Source organism: Ochotona curzoniae, unplaced genomic scaffold, assembly GCF_017591425.1.
Source record: "Ochotona curzoniae isolate NIBS_2020 unplaced genomic scaffold, NIBS_Ocur_1.0 contig_2688, whole genome shotgun sequence".
Taxonomy (NCBI): domain Eukaryota; kingdom Metazoa; phylum Chordata; class Mammalia; order Lagomorpha; family Ochotonidae; genus Ochotona; species Ochotona curzoniae.
The window spans coordinates 16,132,074-16,151,771 of NW_024465553.1; the positions used below are offsets into that span (position 1 = coordinate 16,132,074).

General features: G+C 47.3%; 1 protein-coding gene across 4 annotated transcripts in view; it reads right to left on the bottom strand.

Moving 5' to 3' along the window:
• Nucleotides 1-7,632: 7,632 nt before the first annotated feature.
• The window catches only part of GPATCH2L (G-patch domain containing 2 like), a 41,245-nt gene continuing 29,179 nt past the window's right edge, over nucleotides 7,633-19,698 (bottom strand). For all 4 annotated transcript variants that reach the window (XM_040975254.1, XM_040975255.1, XM_040975256.1 and 1 more), the window contains 2 exons: nucleotides 14,255-14,349; nucleotides 7,633-10,139 (listed from right to left, as the gene is read on the bottom strand). In XM_040975254.1, the coding sequence (XP_040831188.1) occupies nucleotides 9,952-10,139; nucleotides 14,255-14,349 (283 nt within the window). In that variant the 3' untranslated portion in view covers nucleotides 7,633-9,951. The remainder of the gene's footprint in view (nucleotides 10,140-14,254; nucleotides 14,350-19,698) is intronic.

Below are 19,698 nucleotides of genomic sequence, written 5' to 3' on the forward strand. Positions count from 1 at the left end.
CCTGTCTGGTATGACTGACAGCACCAGCAAGGTGACTCAAGACTGAAAAAGCTCCAATCAGTCCATTCACATGATTGGCTTATGGCACGAACATCCAATCACATTGTTAGGGGTGGACTGGTCCTTGGTTCTCACAACAGGTTTGGTTAGAAAAGTCTGAGTTGGGTCCACCCTTCCTCTCTCCTTGCACTCCTCCCTCCCCTCTCTCTGGTGGGTCACCTTCCAGGGCACAGAGCAGTCCCTGGGCCTCCTTCCTTGCATGGGCAGAGCAGTCTTGAATTGACTCAGAAAACTTTCCTGAGTCCACCGCTGTTCTCTTAGGATCACCTGGGATCTTGGCAGAGTGGAAGGCAAATAAAAACGTGAATAAAGAAGATGGCTTTCGGCTAAACAGAAAAACTGAAGCCTATCATGAGCTAAGACTTACCTGTGGAGCCCAGGACCACCTCAAAAGGCCTGCTGCTTTTTGAACATGGAGAGTTGAGCAAGAAGATGACCCTGGCTGGCTGAGCAGGACCAGGAGTGATATCTGCCAACCGCAACGCAGCGCCCCTACACTCCTAATTCACCTCCACCATTCCTGTCCAATAAAATCTCATGCCATGAAATGGGTAACAGAAATGTTGATAAGCAGGAATTAAAGCTCCAAGGGAAGAGATTACAACAGGTGCACTTGGTCTCTGTCTGTGCTAATGAATTAAAGTCTCTTACCTTGATGAAGGAATTTTTTTTCCAGGCTGCCGATAACCCTTGCAAATGAGATTGCTAAACTGTTGTCAGAAACCTTACCAGCAGCCAGGGGAACAGAAGCTTGTACAAAACAAGCGGTGGTGCTTTTATACCAAAGTGCTGTCCGAATGTAATATATTACGTTTTATGAAATATTTTCACGGAAATTCCTGTTTGTTCTTTCCAGTAAATGAACACTCACACAATTGGGCTAAAAGAAAGAATAAATATGAACTTCCATAATGAGACCCCCCCCCCGAAGAGCTTTTCATTGTGGTCCGTGGGACGGTTTCACTTACCCAAGATCCCACTGTGATGCCTTCTGCAGATACAGGAACCCACAACTGGCACCAGCGGGCAATGATCTCCGATTCTGAACCACCTCCCGGGTCTTGGAAAGCAGATTGGTGCACACTGAGACTGCCTGGGTTCAGGCCCAGAACACACCTGTGATACCCGAAGGACACAATTTCTCTCTCTGCATTTCCCTCCCTTGTGTCCCGCCCACGTTCAGGAGAAAGGGGAGGCATTTGTCCCACCCACCTCCCTGCACACCTGGACCCACCCCACCCTAATCAGTGGTCCTCATGAGCATACATCCTTGTCAACTATGCAAACAACATCAAAATAAAATAATTTAAAAAGAAAGCGTTGGGGGGGGGGGGTAGACTCCTGAAAGTCATGGTTGTTTCTAGAAAGAAGGTGACTGGGGGGCCCTGTGTTTCCAGGGCCCATGTTGACAGGCAGGGGGCCTCTGTGCAGAGAAATGCCCCTCGTCCCACAAGCCAGTGAAGGTGGGCTTGAGAGAGAGTGGAGGGGACATGCTCCCAGCAGGTAGGCACCCCAACATGCTCCTGCTCTCATGCCGCCAGAGCGAGAGCGGTAACTTCTCTTTTCAAAAAATTCATCGCATTTGAAAGGCAGGGAGACAGAATGAGAAAGAAAGGAGATGGAAGGGAGGGAGGAAGGAATGAAGGAAGGAAGAGAGGGAGGGAGGGAAGGAAGGAAGGAAAGAAGGCAGGCAGGCAAGGAGGAGGGAATGAAGGAAGATGAGGAGGGAGGAAGAATCTTCTGTCACATTACTATCCAAATGCGCAGAACAGCAAAGGTTACGCCAGGCTGCACACGGGGGCTTGGAACTTCACGCAGGTCTCCTAATTGAGTGGCAAGGATCCAGCCACATAAGCCACCACCTGCCGCCTCCCAGGGTGCACAGCAACAGAAGGCAGCAGGAGTTGGCCCAAGTAACTGGATGGACTTCTAGCTCCTGGCTTTGGCCTAGCCCAGCATTGAGGTCACTTGGGGATTGAATAAGATGGAAGAGTGTTTCCCCCTTTCTCTCTCTCTCCCCTTTTCTCTCCCTCTTACTTTGTCTTTCAAGTAATAAATATAATAATTTTTTAAATGAGGCATTGTGGGCCCGGAGCAGTAGCCTAGCAATATCTTCCACCTTGCATGTGCCAGAATCCCATATGGGTGCTGCTTCTAATCCCGGCAGCCCCACTTCCCATCCAACTCCCTGCTTGTGGTCTGGGAAAGCAGTCAAGGATGACCCAAAGCCTTGAGATCCTGTACCCACAAGGGAAACCTAGAGGAAGCTCCTGGCTCCTGGCTTTGGATTGGTGCAGCTCTGGCCAATGGGACCACTTGGGGAGTGAATCATCGGACAGCTCTTCCTATCTCTCCTTCTTTCTGTGTATCTGACTTTCCAATAAAAATAAACAAATCTTTTTTTTAAAAAAAAAATGAGGTGCTGTGTCACAGCAGGTTGGCTCCTTGCAGTGCCAGTATCCCATGTGGGCACTAGTTGCAATCCCAGCTGCTCCACTGCTGATCCAGCTCCCTACTAATGAGCCTGGGAAAGTAGCAGATGGTAACCCAAGTGCCCGAGGCCCTGCTGCCCATGTGGGAGGCCCAGATCCAATTCTAGGCTCCTGGCTTCCACCTGACCCAGAGCAGCCTGTTGGGCCAGCTTGGGAATGAATGAATGGATGGATGGAAGAAAATTGTTTCTCCCCCGTCTCTGTTGCTCTGCCTCTCAAGTAAATGAATCTTTCTAAAATGTCAAAGGCTAAGACCCCCTGACATCCTTCTGAGCCGAGGATTTGATGAATGAGAAAAAACAAGAGGTACAGAGACCTAACACGAGTATGAATGGGAGATGCTAGTGTGAGGGTACCACTGCTGAAGCCACTCTGTAGCACCAGCATCTCATGGGAGCACTGGCTTCAGTCCCAGCCTCCACTTCTGATCCAGTGGAAGATGTCCTCAAGTCCTTGGGCCCCTGCTACTCCCATCAGAGATCCAGGTGAAGTTCCAGGCTCCTGGCTTCAGCCTGGGCCAGCCCTGGCCTTTCTCTGTCTACAGTTCTGACCTATCAATAAGTAAATATTTGACAAAAAAAGATATGAGTGGGAGACAGGAGTTTGGAAGAAATGAGGAATCAAAGCTAAGAGAAAAGGACAGCCTATAGGGAGCGAGTACTACCAGTGACAGCCAGGAACTTCCAAAAATGGGTTTTGGGAAATGTAAGAAAACGCTTTCCACCCGTTGAGCTTCCTGACAATAGCGGAGCAGCAGCAGGAGGGAGGAGTGGGCCTTAGGCAACCATTGACTAAAACCACTGAGTTTACCAGGAGAGTTGCTGCAGATCCTCATATCCGATGAAGGAGGGGGCTAGAGCATGCAGTGGGGGTCCCTGACCCTTATGAATTTCCACAATTCTGTCATCGTCAGTAAATGCACAGCCCTGTGCCAACTGCAAGCCAAGGATATCAGCACATGGTACAACTCGAAAACCACATGTCGCTGAGACCACTGGCTGCCATGTTGGACAGCGAGTCAAGTGCTTGACACAAGAACGCAGAGAAATGAGGTGTTGCTGCCCGTGGCGCCTGTGGTGTGCCTGCAGTCACCTGGCTGGTTACTGCGGCCTCTGGATGGAAAGCGTGTGTGAGTCAGGGCCTCTGTCAGGAGACAGATGGAAGCGGCCTCATGACCCCTGGTCCCACATCCATTCCACCAAATGGAGAGACATGACAAGCCTTTTATTTTCAGGACAGAGCGTCATCGATTATGCCCCATTAATGCTTCCCTGTCAATGGCAGGCGGGGAGTAGAGGGAAATGGAAGGATGTGAGATCTGGGCCCCCTGGAGGGAAAATCAGTGGAATATGGTTTGATATTTCATCCCAAGATAACCTTTTGCTCAGAACTCCAACCCACAGGCCACTGCCTCGCTCTCCACAAGCTGGCCACACACTGTCACATGGTCCAACACTCACCAAAGACCAGGGACCGGGGCGGTAGAGAGGTGTAGCAAGGAAGGGGTACTGACAGCAGTGACACTCGGCTTTCAGAGTTCTTTGTAAGGAATTTGTTGCAACTGAGCAGTCTGCGGGCCACATGAAGACTTGCTTAGCGGCCTCAGATCAGAAGAGAGAGAGAGCCTCCTAAGGCAACTGGAAGAAACCCTTTCTGGCTTATTACAGATGCACCCAGCAACCAGCTAATCTCAAAGGATGACCTTGGAAAACTGACAGCCTAGAAACCGCATGCCCCCTGGCACAATGCTGACAGTTACAAGTTCAGAGCAAGAGGCAAAGCCTTGTCATGTGGGGAGGTGAGCAGGAAGCCATCTCCTTGTATACACACACACACACACATCAAACACCAAAAGTGTTCATGTTCTCCCCTTTCCCAAAGAAAACCCAACCTACACAACAAAACTCTCAAGAAAACTTAGTCTGTGACAGCCTGGGGACTTTCTGTTTCAGGGTCAAGAGCAAAGACTATTATCTTTTAAATGGGGATGCGAGATAGTAATACTGGATGTCTAAGGCCACTCTAATCCCTTGCTTCCAAATGGCATTTAACCTCCTTCGTGCCGCAGCCACATAGCTGTATAAAGCAGTGTTGCTTCTGGAAAGTTCCAGGGTTACCTACTGCATTCTTCCTCCCTGTGAGAGTTGTACCGGAGAAGGGAGCAGGTGGTTTTCTTCACTTACCAGGTTCCCTGGGTCAGCCATCATGGACGGAGCCCTCTGCCTGGGAGAGGTGGGCCAGGCGATCCCCATGGGCTTCTCAAGTCTGGCTAAGGATGGGATCTTGAGCCCAGGAACCTGTTTTTTTGTTTGTTGTTTTGTTTCTTGCTTGTTGTGGGAACTGAACAACCCTGTTGTATGTACCCACGTGATGAGGCTATCAGACCTACCAGACCTACATAGTATTCGATACTACTTAAAGTTGTTTAATGTGAATACTCTTGAACAGTCTTTTTAAATCATTTACTTGTTTCAGAGAGGGAGAGACAGAAAGAATCTTCCAACTACTAGTTCACCACCTCAGTGTTTGCAACAGCCAGGGCTGAGCCAGGGTAAAAGCAGGAGCTGGGAACTCCATCAGGGTCTCACATGTGGGTGGCAGGGGCCCAAGTACTTTAGCCCCCCTGTACTGCCTTCCCAGGTACATTGGTAAGGAGTAGGGTCAAAAGTGGAATAGCTGGAATATGAACGTGGGAAGCTAGGAGTTGCAGGCAGTAGCTTAACGTGCTGGCCTGTAACACTGTTCCCTGCCCCCAGAATGGTCTTAAGACCCCCTCTGCATGAACCTGGATCCACAGCCATCCAATATTACATTCATAGACCCATTTCTACTCATTACCTGGGCACATTCTGCCTCTGGATGCCACGGTTGTGTGGATCTCATTTCTCCATGACTGGAGCACATTTCTCCATTCCACATGCTTAAACTGGTGTCTGGGTCCTTGGAAGGCAGGGGAAGAAGGATGCTACAGGTTCCTGTAGGCATTATTTTGATCCCACAGCAAGGATCTCATGTGGGAAGGGCCATCTCACCAGTCAGAGCAGATGCTGCCCAGAAGAACCAGGCTCAGAGGCCCAGCATGCTCTTCGCTGTGGAAGTTCCTATTGCAAGAGAATTACATCTGGTCTTCTGTCCAAGAGGACAACATTGTGTGAGAGCCCTTGGATGGTGCAGGAGGCGGGGCTCCCGCGCGGTACCTCCTGGCCAGGCTCTGGGCTTGAAGAGGGGTGGGTCTTGCGCATGCCCTGTCCTGGCTCTTACTCATTCCCCTACAATCACGAACACCTATCTTTGCACGCACTTTTGCTTTCCTGTTTTTACACTTGATCTTAGCCAAAAACCTGCAAGGTGATGTTTTTCTGTTTTCACTGAACTCACTTGCAGAAGAATGCGGATAGCTGGCAGGCATACTACAGCTCTGTGAATTTTCGCCAAGTCTTTTATGTTGCTGTAGCAAAATAACTGAGACTAGATAACTTATACAGAAACATATTTCCTTCCAGTCCAGGAAGCTGAGACATTACTTAGAAGTATACTCTTTAGTTTCCAAAATACTGGAAGTTCTACTTTTCTTTAAAAAAAAAAAAAATTTACTTATTTTTATTGGAAAGGCAGATATACAGAGAGGAGGAGAGATAGAGAGGAAGATCTTCCATCTGTTGATTCACTCCCCAAGTGACTGCAATGGCTGGTGCTGTGCCAATTTGAAGCCAGGATCCAGGAACTTCCTCCAGGTCTCCCATGCGGGTGTAGGGTACCAAGGTTTTGGGCCATCCTCGACTGCTTTCCCAGGCCACAAGCAGGGAGCTGGATGGGAAACGGGGCTGCTGGAATTAGAACCGGTGCCATTTATGGGATTCAGATGCACTCAAGGCGAGCACTTTAGCTGTGAGGCCACTGCACCAGGCCCAAAACCTGAAATACTTAATCAGTGGCTGGCAATAGCAATTCTGCCACTGAACAGCACTCCTAGGAATGGGAACTGGTGGCATATGATGTATTAGATTCTATGAACAGAAGCGGATCCTGAGGGAGGATGATCTGGGGTTGGCATCACAACATCACACGTAAGGAAATCCAGTGCTACTTGTAGTTCCGTTTCCTCTGTTCCTCGGCCTATCACTAGTTACTATGCACAAACAAGTAGGCTACATCTCCCAGTGAAGATGACCTGAGGAATGCCAACCTGTGCCTGTCTGGGTGGCAGCTTTGTCTGTAGCAGGTTCCTACGACTGTACCCTGGCTAGGAGAGAAGTGCTCCACCAACAGCTCCCCACGCCTGTAGGCAAGCAGCTCAGATCGGGTCCTTCTGGCCCTGGGGGAGGTCTAGCTCTCGCTGCCATAGTCCCTACCAGGGCACCTGCCCTGCTCTGAGCAAACCGTGCTCCCCGCCCTGGGAGGGACCCCGTCTGCTTCTCCATCACCTTGCTCATCCTTTGGGACTTGATTTTTTTTTTAAGATTTATTTATTTTTATTGGAAAGTCAGGGAGGCGGGAGGGGAAGGCGACATGTGTTATGTGGCTCAGAATCACAACCATGAAATCAAAACAAAGACCTGACATGAATCGTGCATCACCAGACTTCTGCTGCAGCCCATGTGGAGAACAGACATGGGAAAGGACCACGCCAGCCTCGCCTTGGTCTCGATCCTCCAAGACTTTTCCAGTGTTTGGCTGACTTCTGTGACAGCCTTGTCCCTTTATTCTGTGGCATCAGAACATCTCAGCCAGGGTCTGGATAGAGGTCGAGTACCTTCAAGTTGGAGATGCAAAGCTACAGCCAATGACTGGATTTGGGATTTGCCCTGGGCACTGAGCTTTACCAACTAACTTTTTATGAATGGCCCTCATGCAAGTAGGTAAGGTCCTGACTTCTGTCCTTCCCAGAAAACACGCAAGAGTAATCGGATTCAGCAAGGCAGTGTGCGGCCAGCTGGCACAAAGCAGAACCCTGAGATATACACACGGGATGGGATGGTCCTCAGCCACAGTCACTGTGTCTGAACAGGTCAAACGCACGAGCTCAGGGACTGCTCTGAAGACGCACCCCAGCTTTCCCAACACTGACCACACAAAGAACTGATTTTAAAACAATCTCTTATTTTTTTTGACAGGTAACAGATTACCCTTCACAGGTGAGCTTAGATACTGTATCACATAAAAAAGAAATTTATATTTTAAAATTCAATATACACTTGATTCTAAGAGTATCCGCTCCAACTGGTTAGTACAGAAAACAGGCAGAATTGAGTAACAAGCTTGCATATACAAACCTTAAAATGGCAAGTAAGCAATTTACAAAACTGATTCAGAAAGTGCTTAATATGCTATTTAACTCTGGCAACTGATTTCCTTCCCATGTATTACAGGTAGATAGTAAGTATTCAAACTGTAGAGAAATAGCATGCCCAGGAATTTGAAGGTAAACGTGACAGAGCGGGGTTTCAATGACAGACTTAGGTCTATGAGTGAAAACCAAGAGATGAAAACCAGGACAGAGTCCTGACTTAGTTACATGGTTTTAAACAAATTACTTACCCCCATAATGGTTTTCATCTCTATATAGAATGGCATGACTAACTGGAGCTGTTTAAAATGCAAGTAAGGGTGTATACATAAATTCATTTTAATCATAGATAGAAAGGACACTATTATGAAGAAAAGATGTTGGCACACCTTCGCCACTTAAACCGCAGAGGCCTCCGTGGGATCCATCCACATGAGCCATGGTGCTTGGCACAAAGGAAAAAAAAAACTATATCCATAGACCTCACCCACAAACTCAATCGATTATGTTTCATCATGGAGATCAGGTGAGAAAAAGCATGAAAACAACAGAGTAGAGCTGGAGGATGTTCAGCAGACTGTATGTTCCTGTATGTCCCCAGGTGCAGGCCTGGGCGGTGCACTTCTGACAGCCAGGCGAGTTCCGAGGGATGACAGGCCAGCTTTGGCAGGCACTGCCTCATCGCAGTCTCCTCTTGTCCCTTCCTCCACAGTATTTATGGACCATGGCCTCACCCTCTGTCTTATATAAAGTGCTTTATAAAATTGGTACCAAATGTCCCTTCCCAGCTGGACCCATGCCCACCCCACCCACCTCCCAACTTTTCTGGTACAGACTGGAGTCTCCATGGACAAGGTGCAGAACTTTTCTAGAAGGAACACTGAAGAGCAGCCAGCCCATCACAACATATAGTGTGGACAGGAACACCTGCACCTTGAGGAAAGGAGGCCCTGTCCCCTTGGCACCTAGGAGAGAGGGTTCCTCTACAGGTGACCAGAGCAGAGAAAAAACAGCTATGACACATTTCAGAGCCAAATAGTCATTTCGTACAAAAAGTGAGTCCTCTGTCAGCCAGGCCCTTGCACGACAGCCACTCTGAATGATGCTCTTCAGAAACTGTGGCTTTTCTCCAGCAGCTCTGGGCAGTCACTTATTCCTCGTTTTGACAAGGCAGCATCCAGCTTCAGGCCTGACTGTGTATATAACTCCACACGCAGCTGAGCGGTCATAAACACGTCGAGTGTAATGGTATGTTACCAAGACGTTTTTCCTCTCCAAAGCATGGCCTCATGAAACCGTTACGGTATAGAGGATGAATTTCGGCTGTGGGCTGTTGACCTGTAACACTAACAATGAGGTTCCTCTCAGGACAAGAGAGGCTGACACTGGGGCATGAAGTAGTTTAAAACATACTCCTCTGGCTGCTTAAGTCTGCCGTACACCCAAGCCATCACCTTCACTGCGCTCCTCTGTGCAAACGGGGGCAGCAAGGCCGTCTGGGTACAGCAGGAATTTTGGAGATGAGGGAGAGCCCAGCGCCACTGCTGGCGACCCCACCAGACCACACGCGGTCAGATGGAACAGGTCCCCAAGACACAAGCTACTTGTGTGTCTTCTGAGGTTCCAGACTGAGAACTCGGCAGGTTTATCCTATTGGCACTCACTGAACCAGGGCCAGACTCAGTGGAGAGCCTCTTCCTGCAAACACAATTCCACACAGGCCTTAGTTCAGTATGTAAATCTGTTTGGAAATGGCTACGTATTTGGGACTTGCTTAATAATATTTAAAAAAAAAACCTAAATAAAACATATGCAAAAGCAGTTACTAGACACAACTACAAAAAAGCAACAGTTCCCATAAGCAGCTGCAGATAAACACTGGAATTGCAATAATAACAACAGCCTAGGATAACTTTTTTTTAAAAAGAACTGCTGCCTTAACACTCTGCTCATTTAAAAAAAAAAAAAAAAAAAAAAAGATTCCCACAACATGATTTCTGAGAGAAGAGTCCATGGCTGGGGTGTCAGTCCTAGCAGTGAAAGGAAGGACAGGAACTGCGGGGTAAGACGTGCACACAATGCAAAGACCAGCACTGGCTTCCACACGCCCGGTCAGCACCCCACGGGCGGACAGCGCTCTCTAGCCGCATCCGGGCTCTTGTCCTGTGGGGTTTTAAAAGACGCAGCTGGAGGAGAGTCAGTGGCCTTCTCTGCTGCGGGGGTCCTGCCCAGCCATTCTGAAGGGACCAACTTCTGGGCTTGCGGTACTGGTGTGCTTGACTCCATGGCATCTACCTGAACTGGTAATCAAAGGAGGCAAAAAAACAAGTTTTCTTGAACAGTTCAGAACGACAGACACATGTAAACATTTTCTTAGTCCTGTGTTTCATGTTCTATTAACCCAAGTGGCTACAGGGGGGTTCTACATATAACAAGATTTAAGTAAAATAACGATTTCTCAATCTGAAAGAATGGGCTAAAAATGGGTTTCAGAGAACAGATAAATACATTTAGTAAGACAAATTTGCAATGCTATCAAAACCACTCACTAAGCACCAAATGCTGGGCACCATACTGCTCCAACACTACAAACACAGTCTTATTTCTTTTCTTAAGAATTATTTATTTTCATCTGAAAGGCAGATTTTAAAGATAGAGAGGTCTTCATCTACTGGCTCACAGCAAGAGAGCTGGATTAGAACCAGTGCAGCCAGAACACGAGCCAGTGCTCATATGGGATACCAGTACTACGAGATGGAAGATGAGCCTGTTGAGCCACCAGTCTCATTTCTGACCCCCAGTCTCATTTCTTAACATAAAGCCTAAGAAACAGACACTGTCACCTTTGTATTTTATCAGAAAACTGAAAGATGAAGAGGTAAGATAAATTGTTCAGGGATACAACAAAATTAATCGAGTAATAAGATCCAAACGCAGACATCGGACCCCATGTGCTATGTCCTTTCCACCACAGTACTAGCCCTCTAATATGACAGTGTCATCAATAAATATCATACAAAGAAAATGACCAACAATATCATCATCAGGCTTGGTGTTTTCTAGCCAGATCACCACTAACCACATTCTTCCTGGGCAGGACAGTCGGCCTGCACAGGGCCGTCCTATTTACTTTTAGAACAGCTTCTAGTCAAGATGCTGTCCACTAAATGCTATCAACAACTCCCCCGTTGCTGTGAAAACTACACATGTTCTCCACAGTCCAAACTCCCATCACCAACCACCTTCTTTCCCTTAGCAAGAGACAACACAAGAGACAACCACCCAGGAGTCACTTCAGATGTGTGTGCCTGCACACCTACAGCCACACCCCAAACCCTGACCTCTCACTGTGGCGTAATGGAAAAGCATCTATAGCACATGCAAGGAGCCTTCCAGACCTGCTGGGACGTTCCTGCTCAGCTGCATCAGCCTTAGCAGCAGGTTTGCCCGGTGACCCAGTGACGGCCTAAGATGCAGGGAGCGGCTCTGGGTGCTCCACGCCTGTCTGTTCCAACACCACGAGGGAGTGGAAGACTGAGAAAGGTGAAAAATTCTCCACTGTCAGGAGGATCTGTGAAAGGGTGCTTTTTGGGGGTGGGGGTTGGTACGACAAAAAGACACAGAAGACTGTTCTTTGCTCCTCTTCCCCTCTCCAGCCTCATTCATACCTTTAAATTTAGTCAATTTCAACTCACAACTTCCTGCCAGCGGGGGAGGGGGAAAGGCACAAGATTTGTGGCTGCATGTTTAAGGAAGAAGCTGAATTCATCACAGTGACAGGGGAGAATGTTGGCAGAGATCTGAGCTATTTATTCTTTTAGGAAAATCCTATAAAGAATGACACAAGGAAGCCTCTATCTGCAGTTGTGTTCATCACACTGCTGAAGAGGCCGATAACAGATGTACGCGGCGGCGTGATTTAGTGCCGAGAGCTGGCCCCTGATGTGGATTAATCCAGCGGCAAAGTGGGACGCACCTCTCCTCATCACTCATTTCTATAAAAGAGGTGGAATCCGAGATGGCCCGATGGTAGGCAGAGCAAGCCCATTTGTTCTGCTGACTGATGGCGCGGGCTCCGGCTACGTCCTTCACCTCCACGGGGCACTCGGGGTGTGGGCAGCAAAAAAAGCAAATTCTCACTGAGGCAGGGCTTCATCAACAAGTGAGAAGGCAGGCCATGGGCTCGGGAGGGGCCCTGTCTGGCCTTAGGGGCTTGCTGAACGCCTTAAGGCTCATTGCCTCACTTGAACACTCTTCCCAGTGGGTCTTCTACAAAGGATTAAAAGCTAAACATGGAGATTGATATTAAGGAGACACAACAAGAAGTATAACAGAGGAGGTGTTGTTTTCCTGATTCAATTACCATAAACAGGATGAGGATGGGTGCTCTGATGCAAGGCTACAATTTGGAATCTCTCCTGTTGTGTACACAGAGAGGGTACCAGGACTGGTACTGTGGTTTAATGGGCAAAGCTGCTGCCTGTGGTGCTAGTAACTCATACAGGCGCGAATCCCAGCTGCTCTACTTTGGATCCAGCTCTCTGCTAACGTGCCTGGGAAAGACCTAGAGTCCAGGACACATGCAGGAGACTTGGAAGAAGCTCCTGGCTCCTGGCTTCAGAGTTGACACTACTCTAGTCACTGCGGTCATTTGGAGAGTTGACCAGTGCATGGAAGATGTCTCTCCCCCTCTCTCTGAACTTTGCCTTCCAAATAAATAAGAAATCCTTTTTAAATGTAAAGAGAAAGAAGACTGGCACAGTTGCATTCAACTTTTAGTCTTTTGACTACAATATCAGCATCCCACATGGGCACTAGTTCAAGTCCTGCTGCCTGCTCTATTTCTGACCTGGCTCTCGTCTTCAGACTAGTTCAGCTCCAGTTGTCATTTGGAGAATGAACCAGGGATGGAAGATCTCTGTCTCTCCTTCTCCCTCTGTAACTCTGTCTTTCCAATAAAAATAAAATCTTAAAAGACAGAGGCATGGAGAACCTGTTGTAATCAAGAAAACACATCTAGATTCACAGGGAAACTTGGTTGATCTTGACTCTGCAGTTGATCACCATGTGACACTGGAAAAGTGATGTTAAGACTGGGTTTTCTCAGGTATAAACTAGGAACAGAAATAGCATCTGCCTTATAAGGCAGCAACTTCAAAGATTAAATGACATACACATGTGTGTACTGCAGAGAACCAGGCCACATGGAAATCACTAAAACTAAAAACAACCCAACACACAGACTACAATCATCAGTGCTGCGGTTAAGACTGTCCGTGGTGACCCACGAAGCACCATCCTGAAGAGGAAGATGAGCCTCAGAGCACGTGTCCATGCGCTGGGGAAAGGCCGGGCTGGGCTCTTCCACCTGTCTGAGCTTTACTCTGTATTCATCAGTTGCTCAGCTCTAAGCAGTATACAGTATTTTTCTAAGGAAAAGAAAATAAACTAGCACATATCCTGTCCCCAATATTGTCACTGATTTAAATGTAACCATTGCTTTTGTCATTCCAAGAATGCACACTCAAGCAAATAAACCTTGAGTGTGAAGCTCTAGGATATTGCATGAGTAAACAGCCAGGTCACCCCACCTTGTACATATGTAGCCCTTCCAGTGCCCCAGCTGTCCTTATTACCTTCCTTGGCACCACTCCCTTCAAAGATTAACTGCTGTTTAAAAAAAAATTTTTTTTTCATTTTATTTGAAAAGCAGAGATAGAAATTGATCTTTCATCTACTGGTTCACTCCACAAGCATCTACAAGAGCTGGGGGTGGGGGGGTCAAAACCAGGAGCCTGGAATTCCAGGTGCCTCACATGGGTGCCTAGGACCCAAGTACCTGAGCCATGATTTGCTGCCTCCTAAGGAATGCATTAGAAAGGAGCTGGATGGGGCGTGGACGAGTCGGGACTTGAACTCAGACACTCTGATCGGGTACACAGGCGTCCCAAGGAGCAACTTAACTGCTGTGTCAGATTCCTGTCCTTCACGAGAACTATTCTGGATTCTACCACGCAGAACTGCTTTTACCCCCAAAACTGAAGTTTCAAGCCGAAAAATTGTTTTCAATCAGAAATTTCACAACTAGCAAAACATCAGCACTCTACATAAAGGCCAAGAATGCACTGTGTGTTCCAAGTAAAAAGCAAATGAACCTAGGCAATTCCAGAGCCAGCCCAGGTGGACCTGGATCACCATGGACCCGACTTCCTGCCAGCATGGACCGCAATTGCTCAGATGAGATGGAGAGTTTCAAATTCTAGAAAGTCATGTGATGAGGTGAAAGAGCAGCCAGGAAGCAGCAGCCAGAGAATGGTGTGAATTACTTCTCATCGCCGCAGCCTTCCCATGTGACACGATTACTATCTCATCGCACAGTAGGTACCCAGTGGATGTTAACTGCACATCATCTCACCTGCAGTGGGGCTGGACAGAGATGCTGTGGCCACGGGCTTCCGCTTCCTCTTGATGTCGCGTGAACATGCTGGCGCCCAGTGAACACTGGCCTGTCTGCAGAGAAAGAGAACAAAAGTGCTTTTAATTTTGTGATTCTTCATGTAAGACATCATGGCCAGCCCAGATCACATCACTGGCCCATTACAGGTGTATACCAACAAAACAGGCACCATTTTGCCATTAAGCACTAGCACAGCATTACACAGAATTAATCAGAACTCATTGTTTATCCACCACACAAGTTCTTATTCCAGAGTAGTAGGCATTCAGGATTAATTTCCATTAAACTGCATCTCATTACATGCTGATTTTTGTACTTATTTTTCATAAAAACTGTAATTGCTCTAAATTTACTAATGAAATACCTACACCTAAGTGGTAATATATTGAAAAGGTCAATACTGCATGAACACAGATATTTGCATAGAATTTTAACAGGAACCCTTAACAGCAACCCTTCCACCACATAAAACTGAACTTCTATCCCTCTTTTGTGTATGAGCTTGGCTTTTGTGACTTTTAGAAGTATTAATAATGTCTGTCTACGGCCATACCACCCTGAATGCGCCCGATCTCGTCTGATCTCGGAAGCTAAGCAGGGTCGGGCCTGGTTAGTACTTGGATGGGAAAAGTATTAATAATGTGCTAACAATTATGTTCTCTTCTCTGAATATTCAGTTTATTCCTCAAACGAACTGCTGAGTGCTTCACAGCCAGAAATGCAGCAGATGCCACAGAAGATGACAGAGGGAGCACTGACAGCGCTGGAGTGTTGCTTCAGCTCCCCACTTCTCCTCCCTCACTGACGAGGGGCTGAGCTGGGTCTGCCCTTTGCTGAGCTTTCCCTCAGCTTCTGAGGCTGCATCTGCCCTCACTGTGTAGCTGGTGCGCACAGAGCGCGCTTCCCTGCAGAGGCTAGCGCTTGCGGGCACAGCCTCCATGTATACTCTTTCTTTCCCAACTTTCCAGTGCCCTGTCATCCTCAGCAGAAGGCACACCGCTGGTCCTCACTAAATACCTGTGGACTAGAACACACAGTAGGAATTAAACACTTATAAGTAGGATTTTAGAATTTTATCTATTTATCTGAAAGGCAGAGTGAGAGACTGACATCACCATCCACTGGTTCACTTTCCAAAACCCCTAACTGCTGGGGCAAAGCCAGGCTGAAGCCAGGAGCCAAGAACCCAAGGCAGGTGTCCTGCATGGTGGCCCAAGCACAGGAGCCATCACCTGCTGCCTTCCCAGGGTGCGCATTAGCCGGCAGCTGGAATCTGCACTGGGACTCCACCCCACGCACTGATTGCACTACATCACGGCACTCTGATGAAGCATGCCAGGCAGTATCTTAACTGCTCTGCCAATGCATATCCCTTCAAAACAGAGAAGGTACTACGTCTATTTTACCACAATTTTAAGAAAGCAGCCAAGGTACATAATAGATAAGAAGCAATCTAGTAAAACTATGCCAAATAAATTCTTAATTGAAAGACCTAGTTGCAGATCAAGTCTGATGGCTTAATAGCCTTAAACCTGGAACTTGAGACAAATCAAACAGCTCTAGTGCGCAAGGCAACAAGACAACTGCGAAGTGGACCAAGCTCCTCAGGCAGATGGCTCCCCAATCTCACAGTTCCAAGTCTCACAGCTCTCACGCTCACTCTCTCATTCCTCTAAATGGCAAATACTTAACAATTAGAAACAGAAAAAATACAAAAATGTAACCCAAATCCTCAGACATTTGCTTAGAATTTAGAGAAAGCTGCAGGCTGAGATTTATGGTACAAAGTCACTCACTGGCTGGGGTCCACCCAGATCTCCTTACTGATGATCTCTCTTCCGCATGGACAAAGGGGGAACTTGGAATTACAGCCCCATGGGACTAGTCGATTTCCGAACACTTCAGCAGTTTATCCACACAAATGTCAGTAGGGAAAACAGAACAACTTCTACATCTCGTGGCAGCTCAGGGACTCGGTCTGACCAAGTCTGCTGCTGTCCTAAGAGATGCACACAGACCCCGAATGCCGGCGTGATTGGAGCAGCAACCTGTGGACACTGGGACACGGGTAGAAAGCTGCTATGAGCCCAGGTTCCTCGGTGCCCGAGGCAATGGGGGAGCCACCATGCTCTACACCAACAAGGCTGGCCAGCACACACAGGACTCAAAACTGCTCCAGCCTGCATGACTCAGCTGACCCCAGGTGCTTCCGAAAGAGAAGCAAGGTCAACAGAGGCCAGTGGTTCTAATGCTGCTCTTTCCTCTTCCCCAAGCTCAATCAGAGGCTCCCAACACAGTAGGAACAAAGGCCAAAGCCCTGCCTCAGACTGAAGAGTGCTTCTGTCTGTCAGGAGGTGGCACTCTCAGCAGCCATGGTCAAGACCATGGAGGGACAGTGACTAGAAGAGGCACCGGGGCTCAGGCTGCCTCCTGGTAACAGGTATGCTCTTAATCCTGACACTGCTGATGTGGTGGTGACTTTGTGACAATGCCTAGCGTGTCTGTTTCTTTGTACATCTTTGTGCATTATCCTTCCCGAAAAGGTTCAATTAATTACACTGCTTCTTCAAGATCAATGTTTACAATATGCTGTTTTATGACACAGCTGCAAAATGAGATGCACGTGGAAAGTACTCAAAAGGGTATTAAGATGTTAATTCTCAGTATCAACTTGGGCTGAATTAAATAATTACTGCCTTTCATTCACAACTCATCCATCATTTTCACAGCTTCACATATCTGATATATGCCAGTAACATGGCCAAGAGCCCATGTAATCAACTCCTTTATTATGGGGAAAGTCACTAACTCTTTTTCTCTAATTTACTTACTTGAGCGACAGAGACAAAGAGGGAGGAAGAACGCAACCCTGTCCACTAGTTCGCTCCCCAAACACAGCGGAAGCCAAACGATGGGCTCTCAACAAGAACTACCAGAACCAGCCCCTGACCTGCCCTCACTGCCTCCCCAGGTCTGTGTTAGCAGGCTCCTGTCGGCAGCCAGAGCTGGGAAGCGAATGCCAGTGCTCCAATGTGGCAGCTCACTGGCATCTTAACCACTGAGCCAAATGTCCATCCAGATTTAGCAATTCTTATTTCACACTTTCAAAGAATGAGATTGTGGAGTAAAACCTGAAACCATTCAGGTCCCAATGTGTTAACATTTTTAACCATTTCACTGGAAATATAGTAGTAAATGTTTATCTTACAAAATGAGAGTGTTCTGTATTTACTATTCTGCATCCAGGTTATTGTATGGACTGTATTCTGCAGCATCCTTAGGGGGCTAGGTGGCCTCATTGGCTCAGGTGTCCCTCCAGGCAATGGCTTACCCACCCTCTCTCTGTTGAGGATTGTTAAGCACTTCAGGGTTAACTGTCCTATAAAATGGTCCAATAGTCAACCCTCTAGCCCATTCCTTCCCCACTGCAGTTAATGATCTACTGCCCCACTCCCCCATAAGATTGCTGCCTCAAACATTCTAAATCTGACAAATAATGTAAATCGCTCTGGTTATGATGCTGAAAAGAACTCTAAGCTTTCTAAGGAAACAAACTGAGAAGACCAGAACTCCATCCAGGCCTCTCAGGTGGGCGGCAGGGGCTCCAGGACTTGAGCTGACATCTATTGCTTTTCTAGGCACATGAGCAGGGAGCTGGATTGGAAGCAGAGTGGCTGAGACTCAAAACAGAACTCAAATGTGGAATGCCACATCACAGGCAACAGCTGTGTGTGTGTGTGTGTGTGTGTGTATGCGCGCGTGCACACCCACTTTCTCTTTCTACTCAGCAGCCTCTGAGCTTCTTCCCTGATTCACTAAGTACAGTGAGCACCTGTTCCATGTCAGACTTGCATCAGGATCCTGAGGACACAGCGAAAACAAGACAATCTCTGCCTTGGAGGATCTTGTAACATTTACAATAGCCCAGTGTTTCTGCTTACAGAGTATAAGTAACAGTGAAACTGAGGCAGCAAGAAAAGCAAGGCAAGTCTGCTCCTACAAGTCGGTTTAAATATGCCTTCCCTCTGACAGCACTTCTGCTACGGTCCACTCCCAGGGTGGAAAGGTATTTCACAAGCAATAGAGTAACACTGTTTTCAGCGCTGAAGATATAAGGGATAAAATTCTCTATGACCCTTCCTAGTTGAAACACAAGACAAACAACCAAACTGTTGCAAAAGGGCATTAGGACATTTTCCCTCTTTTTAAAGTTAGGTGAACATTAGTACTGCAGTAGAATTTACAGTGGGAAAAAGCAATTTTTCCAGGGAATAGGAGAAGGCTCCATCTGCTTGGGAAGAAGGAGACGGAAAACAGAAGTCACCGTGCTCCACAACACATCCTACCTGCGAAGAAAGAACATGTCGGTGGCTACAAGGGGCCTTGTGGTATTTGGAGTGACAGGGACTCAGGGACAGGTAAACATAGCAGTCTCTGCTTCCTAGTCAAGGGGCAATTCCCAGCTTTTGTTTATAAAATAATTCCACATCATCTGCACAGATCTTAAAAACGAGGAAGGGAAGGAAAAAGCTGGCTGCCCCTCCATCCTGTTCCATGGGGGTGGTGACTGATGGCTCCTTTTCTTTAGAAAGTGATCTTAATCTCTCCCATGTAATTTTACCTTGACACTGTCAACTCTCACCAAATGCAAAGTGCAAAGGACAGGACACAAACGTGTGACAGACAGGTCAAGGACAAGACTTCAGCCCTCAGTACACGCAGCAAGAGGACTGAACCAGATTGTAAAGACTTCTCTGAAAGAGATGTATCCAGTCATTATACTCCAAACTACACGCTGTGGGGATTCATTTATTCTGTGTGCCAAGGAGCCTAAGAAGTGAAGCTGATGTCTCGACCAAGTTAAAACTTTATTTTCAGCTGAAGTGGCAAATGGCTATCAGAATCTCATGCAAAAGGTTACAAAAAACAACCAATGGGGTGGGTATCTGGCACCGAAGCTAAGACACCACTTGGGATGCCCACGTCCCATATAAAATCCATGATGCAAGTCCCAGATCGGCTTCTGGTGTCAGCTTATGTGTCTCTGGGAGGCAGTGGGTGATGGATCAAGTACTTGGGTCCTGCCACGCCCATGACAAAGCCCTGGACTGAATTTCCAGCTCCTAGCTTAGGTCTGGCCCAGCAGCTGGCATTTGAGAGTGAACCAGCAGATGGGAAGCCTTTCTCTCTGCGTGTATCTCTTTCTTTCTACATTGCAGATATATTTAAAAAAAAAAAAATGATGTTGAAAAAAAATCTACCAAAGTTTCAGGATTATCTAGTTAAAAAGAGAGAGAGATGCAAATATTTAATATAAAGAACAGAATAACTAAGTTGAATGTAAATTTTTACAAAAATGCCATTCTTTGCTTGACAGGCAATCAACCTGGGGAACAGACAGG